This window comes from Lepidochelys kempii, chromosome 13 (assembly GCF_965140285.1).
Source record: "Lepidochelys kempii isolate rLepKem1 chromosome 13, rLepKem1.hap1, whole genome shotgun sequence".
Classification (NCBI taxonomy): domain Eukaryota; kingdom Metazoa; phylum Chordata; order Testudines; family Cheloniidae; genus Lepidochelys; species Lepidochelys kempii.
The window spans coordinates 41,011,514-41,020,387 of NC_136392.1; the positions used below are offsets into that span (position 1 = coordinate 41,011,514).

The 8,874-nt window shown below is 65.2% G+C and overlaps 1 protein-coding gene across 1 annotated transcript; it reads right to left on the reverse strand.

Annotated features, from left to right (window-relative positions):
• Positions 1–922: 922 nt before the first annotated feature.
• On the reverse strand, positions 923–7,465 carry ABHD4 (abhydrolase domain containing 4, N-acyl phospholipase B). The gene is made up of 7 exons (XM_073308643.2): positions 7,365–7,465; positions 6,092–6,180; positions 5,120–5,495; positions 3,107–3,261; positions 2,791–2,902; positions 2,116–2,302; positions 923–1,829 (listed from the first exon to the last, which is right to left on the reverse strand). Exons 1-7 carry the CDS (start codon positions 7,385–7,387, stop codon positions 1,740–1,742), a joined length of 1,032 nt encoding a protein of 343 aa, XP_073164744.1. The 5' UTR covers positions 7,388–7,465; the 3' UTR covers positions 923–1,739.
• Between the last annotated feature and the right edge of the window lie 1,409 nt (positions 7,466–8,874).

Sequence of the window (8,874 nt, forward strand, 5' to 3'; positions counted from 1 at the left end):
TCCCTGCCAGCCACCCCGGGATTTTTCAGTTCTGCCCCCAAAGCCAAAAGTCCCTTATTTATACAGCTCTGCCCAGTGGCCTTTTTGGAGACCTCATTCCCCACGCGGCCCAGATCTCACGCCGGCCACTAGCTTTCTGTGCCACTGGGACCTGATCCCTGGCTGGCACCAGCCTGGCACTGCCTCCTGGGAGTCAACATGGCTGCAGCACCGTTCACCTGCTGGAGGACCCCCACCAAGACAGCCCTTGGAGATGGGCCCCCCATCTCCGCTCCCCTACTGAATTGCGGGGGAGCACAGTGAATCACGGCCCTGGCCCAGCGGCTGGGAGACACCCTCGGCTCTAACTCACAGCACATTTGCTCCTCGGGGAGCGGCTCCGCGGAGCCCAGCCCCCCACTGCCATCTCCGGCTCCTGGGGAGCAGCCACCATCCTCTCGCGCTTTGACTTCTTCCCAGGGGAGACCAGGCTCCCCATGCTGGCTGCTCCTGTCTCCAGCCAGCGCCTTGGGAGGCCCTCGCTGCCAGGGGGCACCACTGTGACAGCGAGGGGCGACCTCACAAGGGGGTCCCATGGGGCTGCCGAGTGCAGGGGCTGGCTGAGACAGAAGGGTCTTAAAGAGGGGGGACTGGAAGAAGAGACAAAGTCCCGCTGCAGCTGCCTCTGGGGTGGGGCATCGGGCTGCTCGAACAGGGGCCCTGTGTCCAGTGCACCTTGGCGCCCTGTTGGGAGCCAGGCCCCTGCTGAGCCCCCCGCCCTGCAGCCCGGCACCCCCCCGCACCAGACTGGGGCACTGGCATCAGAGCTGAGCGAGGGGGGACCGCCCCCCACCCCACGGCACGGCACTGAGGGGAGACCACCCCTGCTGAGCCCCCGCCCTGCAGCCCGGCACCCCCCCGCACTCCATGCAAAGTTTTCCAGTGTCGTTTTGTTTATTAAGGTAGAAACTGGGTACAAAGGGGCGGGTCCAGCGCAAGGCACCGCGGCAAAGCGCCCAGGGCGGCCCGCAGGAGCCGAGGGGTTCGGAACGTGGCACCGTTCGACGGACGCTCCCGGGCCCAGCCAGCCACCAGCGTGGGAAGATCCCTTGTGCTTCAGTGTCGCGTCCCCTGCCCACGGCAGAGCTGGGGCGTGGGCAGCCGCCGGGGTGTTCAGTCCAGCACAGGCTGGGGCCTCGCACCCCCAGCCGCTTGCCGGCCACGTGCATTCAGAACCGTGCGGTGCACACACCACCGGGGGCCCTCGCGCCCCAGAGCCGGCTTCAGCAGCCTAAGGCACATCAGGAGGGTCACAGAGCAGAGGGAGATTCAGGCAGCCAGGGGTGGGGAGCCCCATGAAAAGGCCCCCCCCCCCGACTATTTCCCCAGAGAGCCGGTCCCTGGCCCTGAGGCCAGATCAAATCTAGCACCCCTAGAGGGGAAAGCCCCCCGTGTCCCAGTCCCCTACCCCCCGGTCTCCCCCCACATCCTGGGGCCAGAGGGACGTCTCAAAGACTGGCCCTCCCCTGGCACAGGGGAAGGGTACAGCCCGAGAGAGTGAGAAGCAAAGGGAAAGGGGGGAATGAATCAGCCCCGGAGATAGAGGAATAAACCCCTTAATCAGCACAATCTTGATGCCTCTCCCCCTTCCTGGCGCCCCGAGACTTCAGTGGCAGTGAAGGAGCCTAGGTGGCTGGGGGCTCTGGGGAGCCACAGGGGGCCGTACCCCCGCGATGGGGGGGGGTCAGACCCTCCGTCCGTCAGTCCACGGAGTCGCAGATCTCCTGCACGGCCGCGTTGAAGGCAGCAGGCTGGTCGGCGTAGACGTGGTGGGAGGCGCCGGCGATGGCCTGGAAGGGGGTGGGGGGGAGAGAAGGGAGACAGATGGGGGTCAGGAGACAGGTCTGCCCCCCCACTTTCTGCATCCCGCCATATTTCCCCTTCCCACTCCTCCCCAATCCCCCCATTCCCCTTAGGGTACATCTACACTGCAACACCCCCCCGCTGCAACTGCCCCAGGCCTCCCCACCCCTCTAGGCCTGGCTCCCCCCAACTGCCCCCTCCCCAAGTCCCTGCCCCCCATACGAGGGGGTGCACAGACCCACCCCATCAGCCCCAGCCCCCCTTCCCTCGTACCAGGTACCGGACGTAGCTGTCGGGCCGCAGCTCCCGCACCCGGCGCCCGGTGCTGGTGTCGATCCAGGACTCGGCGCCATAGATCAGGGTGATGGGCAGCTCCCGCGGGAGAAGGTGGATCCGTTCCAGCATGGGACGGCGCGCCCAGCCCAGCACCTGCGTCATGGCCTTGAACGCCGTCTCGCCGCTGGGGCGCAGGGGGAGGGTGAGCCCTGCCCGGACGCCTGGGTCCCACGCCCTGTCCGCGCCTCCCTCCCAATACCCCACCCCCTCCCCCGGACGCCTGGGTCCTGCGCCCTGTCCGTGCCTCCCTCCCAATACCCCACCCCCTCCCCCGGACGCCTGGGTCCTGCGCCCTGTCCGTGCCTCTCTCACAAACCACCCTTCACCACGATCACCCCCGGGTCCCCATTCCCCCTCCCTAGGGGTGCTATCCCGGATGCCTGGGTCCCATTCCCCATCCCTGCATCTGTCAGGACTGCAGGGTCCCTAGGGATGCTGTCCCGGACACCTGGGTCCCATTCCCCCTCCTAGTCTCTTCTCCCTGGTGCTGGGGCCTGTGGGTGAACTCCCCGCACTGGCATCCTGGATGCCTGGGTCCCATTCCCCCCCTGAGGCCTGGGAGCACGGTGGTGACCCCAAGGGGCTGGGGTTCCCGGGCGCCCCACCCCTCACCTGGGCGTCTGGGCATTGCAGTGGTAGATGTACTCCGGGATAGTGTCATCCTCAAAGAACTCCGCGAATTTCTGCTTGAAGTCAGGACGGAAGCGCTGGACGAGGCCAGGACCTGGACAGAAGGATGTGGAGACAGACACCTTGTTACAGATCTGCCCCGGAGATTCACTTTCCTGCCCCCCAGTCCCACCCCCTACCCTTAGTTACCACTCAAAATAACTCACATCCCCCAGCCCCATTCCTCCCCTTCCACAGCCCTTCTCCCCTGCCCCCCAGCCCATCCTGCCCCCCTACCCCTAGCCCTCTGGTGACTCACCCCAGGGCCCGGCGACTCTCAGCACAGCCAGGGGGTTGGAGCGCCCCAGGACAGCGGCCATGGCCTTGACCCAGGTTGGGGGGGGCTGGATCTGGTTGGGGTCAGTGGGGCGCACGGGGAAGCCCCAGGGGTCCACCAGGATGAGGTGCTTCACCCTATGCCAGGCCGGGTGGGGGCAGCAGCAGAAAAGGTGAGAGAAGGACGCACGGACACCCCCACAAGGCGACTCACAGTGCCCCCCCCCGAAAAGCCCCCCACCCCACAGACAGAGACAGCCCCAGACTCAACCCCCACCCCCCAAACACCAACCCACCTTGGGGAGATGGGACCTGAACAGCAACACCCTGCCCCCCAGGGGGAACCTTAACTCTGCCCCCCACCTCTGTCCTCTGAGCCCCTGGGCATGGGGGAGTCTCACCCCTCTGGGGCACCTAGGCTGAGCCCCAGCGGGACCCTGGCAGGGATGGAGGGGGGTGGACGGGGGAGAAAAGGGCTGAACGGGGACAAGGCAGTAGGGGTAGAGGAGAGACGGGGGTGGGTAGCGAGGTGGGGGCGGGCCAGGGCAGGCAGCGGGCTGGGGGGGGGTGTCCCTCACCTCTCGGGGTACATCAGGCTATAGGATCAGGGGGCGGGCAGGGCGGTATGGGGGAGGGCAGGTAGTGGGGGCTGGGCTGCGGGGGTGCCCAGGATCGGGGGGGGCAGGGAGGGCAGGTAGAGGGGGCTGGGGTGGTCCCTCCCCTCTCAGGGTACGTCAGGCTGTAGGATCGGGGGGCAGGGCGGTATGGGGAGGCTGGGGGGGGGCCCTGACCTCTTGGCGTAAGTCAGGCTGTAGGATCGGCGGGCAGGGCAGTATGGGGGGGCCTGGGGGTCTCTCACCTCTCGGGGTATGCCGGGCTGTAGGATCGGGGGGCAGGGTGGTATGGGGGTGCTGGAGGGTGTGACGAAGTGGGACTGTTCTTAATGTTTCCTCTGAATCGTGTGAGGGTGCCTCAGTTTCCCCTAGGCAGTTCTTAAGTATCTAGGTGGTGGGGTAAGGGTGTATGATCATTGCAGAGCCCTAGAGGGCAGGGGTGTGCAGGGGTCTGGACACAGAGAATGGCCGACACCCTGTTTCCTGGAACTGATGGCCTGGCCCTTCCCCCCTGCAAGGTGAGAGCTAAAGGGTTGGAGAACAAAGGAATCGGGTGACCTCCTGGCCCGGGAAAGGGACAAAGCCCAGAGGAGGAGGGGCTGGAGGGAGTTTCAGTTTGGGGCTGGCTGGGGACATGGAGTGAGGGGCAGACGTGGTTGTCTGGCTCACTGCCCCCCAAAATGGACCCAGCTGAGGGGTCCTGTTCTCTGCACCTACAAGCTCTGTGTTAGACCATGTTCCCGTCATCTAATAAACCTTCTGTTTTACTGGCTGGCTGAGAGTCACGTCTGACTGCGGAGCTGTGGGGCAGGACCCTCTGGCCCCCCCAGGACCCCACCTGGGCGGACTGGCTGTGGGAAGCGCACAGAGGGGCAGAGGATGCTGAATGCTCCGAGGTCAGACCCAGGAAGGTGGAAGCCGGGTGAGCTGTGTGTCCTGCAGACAGGCTGCTTCCAGAGAGGAGACTCCCCCAGAGTCCTGCCTGGCTTCATGGGGAGCAGTTCCAGAGCATCGCCCGGGGACTCCGTGACAGAGGGGTCCCTCACCTCTCGGGGTTCGCCAAGCTGTAGGATTGGGGGGCCGGGTGGTATGGGGGGTCAGGGGGTCCCTCACCTCTCGGGGTACGCCGGGCTGTAGGATCGGGGGGCAGGGTGGTATGGGGAACCAGGGGGGGCCCTCACCTCTCGGGGTACGCTGGGCTGTAGGATCGGGGGCAGGGCGGTATGGGGGGGCCGGGGGGGCCCTCACCTCTCGGGGTACGCCGGGCTGTAGGATCGGGGGGCAGGGCGGTATGGGGGGCCGGGGGGGCCCTCACCTCTCGGGGTACGCCAAGCTGTAGGATTGGGGGGCAGGGTGGTATGGGGGGTCAGGGGGTCCCTCACCTCTCGGGGTACGCCAGGCTGTAGGAGGCCGCCAGGAAGCCGCCCAGGCTGTGGCCCAGCAGGATCATGGCGCTGATGCCCATCTGCTGGCGCCAGCCCTCGATGGAGCGCACGAATTCGGCCTCAGCGCCCTGGGCGTCGCGGGGGAAGGCGGGCCGGGAGCTGCGCCCAAAGCCCAGCAGGTCGAAGGCGTGAAGGGGCCGCCGGGTCCCAAGCCGGTCCAGGTTGAGCACCCACAGCCCCACGCCGCCCCCGAAGCCATGCACCAGGACCAAGGGGGTGCGCCCCCCACCCTGCTCTGGGCACAGCGAGACGGTCCAGATGCGCGCCCAGCCCGGCAGGGTCACGTACCGCCCCACGAACCGGCTCTGCAGGCCTGCACGGAGAGGGGGAGTCAGGGGGGCCCTGAGCCAGCCCCCCATAGGGGGTGTCCCCGTGCCCAGCCTGGCCGCCAGGCCCTGACCCATCGCCCCCACAGCCCAGCCCCCCCCATAGGAGGTGTATCCCCCTGCCCGGACCCCAGCCCCTGACCCAGCCCCTCACACACCTCTCCTTGGCCCCTGGGTCCCCTAGTGCCCCCCATGAGGGATACACTCCCGAGACTCCTACCCAAGCCCCTGGATCAGCTAGCACACCTATAGGGGGTACTTAACCCCCTGGGTCTCCCAGACCCCCCCCAGAGGGGGTCCTGGGCCCCCTTCCCTGATACACTCCACCCAGTCCCCCCTCCACCCAGGCCCCCCAACTGTGACCATGGGGGGCTCTGACCCAGCCCCCATGGGGGGATTACCCCATGGCCTCCTTACTCAGCTGCTGATGTTTGCCCCCAGCCACCCCCCACAGGAAATACACCCCCAAGCCCTACCCAGCCCCCTGCCCACGGACACCCCCCTCCCCCCATGGATCACAGGAGAGAGGTCCCCCATGAAGGATACACCCCAGGCTGGGTCCCCCGCCAATTTCACTACTCACACTGCAGGATCCGGGCCTCCACGTTCTTCAGGTGGGACATGGACGTGGGGCGCCAGGCAGGGAGCCAGCCGCTGAGCCAACCCTGGGGCCTGAGCCAGGGGGTGGACATACAGCCCCACAGACAGACAGTGCGGGGGGCCGGAGGGCAGACAGAACAGGGGAGCAATGTGGGAGGGGGAACACATTAATGACCCATTGGGGTCTGGCTCCAAATGAGGGCATCAACTGACCCCCCCCCCACATAGAGGGACCCAGGTATCTTCCCCACCCCCCAGGCTGGGGGAGCATCTCACCGTCCTGGGGGGCAGAGGCTCCCCATCACCCACTTTGCCTCTCTCACTGGGGTCCCAGCTGCCCCTCACGGGGTCCCAGAGCTCCTCTCACAGGGTCCCACTGCCCCCTGGTGTATCCCCCCGCCCATCACCCAGGGGCTTTTCAGGGGTTGCTGCCCCATGGCTAGGGGCAAGGAGCTCTGGGGCAGGGATAGTGCTGAGTCACTCCCCAGGGGAGCAGGTGCTGGCTGCCTCTCCCGGCAGGGGTGGGGACACACACCCAGGGGACTCTCCCCCCCCCCCCCCGAGGGGCACAGGGACACCAGGATTCAGCTGTTTGCCCCCCCAGACAACCTGACAGAATGTATCAACCCCCTTTCCCTCCTTCCTACCCCAGATAACCTCCTCCTGCTGCCCCCCTCTGGACCCACCTCCCAACAGTCCCCTCCCCCTTCACTCCATATAACCCCCCCCCCGCCAAGAGTCCCCTACCCCAATGACTCCTCCTCCCTCCCCTTCTCCCCAAATAATTCTCTTCTTCCTGCCCCCCCACCAGCCCCCTCCCCCAAGGATCACTCTCCTCTCTCCCCCATCGCCAAACAATCCCCTGCCCTCCAATAACCCCCTCCATTCTTCCCCCCAAATCCCCCCACCCGCTCCCCAATAACCCCCTCCCTCTGCCCCCAAGAGCCCGCCGTCCTTCCCCTCCTCTGCCCAGTCCCGCAATAGCCCCCCTCCTGCCCCCCTCACTCCCTCCAGCTCCTCTCCTGCCTTTGCCAGACCCCTCTCCGCCCTCACAACCCTTCCCCCCCCGGTCCTGCAGCTTCTCAGCCCCCCAGGTCCAGCTCCCCACCCCGGGCATGCCGCAGGGGGGCTCCCCCCCAAAGACGCAGCGCAGCCAAGTCCTCGGGGCGCTTAGGGGCCATGGGAACAGGGCCCCCGCCCCGCAAAGGGACCCCAGCGACCCCCCACAAGCGGGGCGGGGGGTAGCGCAGACTCACGGGTCTTCCAGATCCTCCGCCATACCCGGCGCCCAGCTGAGCTCATCGCAGCTGAGCAGGGCGCGGAGTCCGGGGGCGGGGCTAGCTCGGCGGGGGCGGGGCTAGCTCGGCGGGGGCGGGGCTTCGGCGGGTGAATGGGGGCTGGCGGGATCCGGGTTCGGTCAGCGGGGCGGGGGCGGGGCCGAGCCTCGGGGGCGGGGCTATCTCGGCGGGGGCGGGGCTATCTCGGCGGGGGCGGGGCTTCGGCGGGTGAATGGGGGCTGGCGGGATCCGGGTTCGGTCAGCGGGGCGGGGGCGGGGCCGAGCCCCGGGGGCGGGGCTAGCTCGGCGGGGGCGGGGCTTCGGCGGGTGAATGGGGGCTGGCGGGATCCGGGTTCGGTCAGCGGGGCGGGGGCGGGGGCGGGGCCGAGCCTCGGGGGCGGGGCTATCTCGGCGGGGGCGGGGCTTCGGCGGATGAATGGGGGCTGGCGGGATCCGGGTTCGGTCAGCGGGGCGGGGGCGGGGCCGAGCCCTGGGGGCGGGGCCTGATGCTGGGCCGGGGAAGGAGTCGGGTGTAAAGGCGGGGTGATGTCGAATGGGCCGTGGACACTGGTTGCCCTTAGGGTGCAGCCAGCAGTAGCGGGGGTGTCATAAATATAAAGGGAAGGGTAAACCCCTTTGAAATCCCTCCTGGCCAGGGGAAAGCTCCTCTCACCTGTAAAGGGTTAAGAAGCTAAAGGTAACCTCGCTGGCACCTGACCAAAATGACCAATGAGGAGACAAGATACTTTCAAAAGCTGGGAGGAGGGAGAGAAACAAAGGGTTTGTGTGTCTGTCTGTAGTCGTCTTGGCCGGGGACAGAACAGGAATGGAGTCTTAGAACTTTTAGTAAGTAATCTAGCTAGGTATGTGTTAGATTATGATTTCTTTAAATGGCTGAGAAAAGAATTGTGCTGAATAGAATAACTATTTCTGTCTGTGTATCTTTTTTGTAACTTAAGGTTTTGCCTAGAGGGGTTCTCTATGTTTTTGAATCTAATTACCCTGTAAGATATATACCATCCTGATTTTACAGGGGGGATTTCTTTATTTCTATTTACTTCTATTTTTTATTAAAAGTCTTCTTGTAAAACACTGAATGCTTTTTCATTGTTCTCAGATCCAAGGGTTTGGGTTTGTGGTCACCTATGCAAATTGGTGAGGCTTTTTATCCAACATTTCCCAGGAAAGGGGGGGTGCAAGTGTTGGGAGGATTGTTCATTGTTCTTAAGATCCAAGGGTCTGGGTCTGTAGTCACCTAGGCGAATTGGTGAGGCTTTTTACCAAACCTTGTCCAGGAAGTAGGGTGCAAGGTTTTGGGAAGTATTTTGGGGGGAAGGACGCGTCCAAACAGCTCTTCCCCAGTAACCAGTATTAGTTTGGTGGTGGTAGCGGCCATTCCAAGGATAACGGGGGTAATATTTTGTACCTTGGGGAAGTTTTGACCTAAGCTGGTAAAGATAAGCTTAGGAGGTTTTTCATGCAGGTCCCC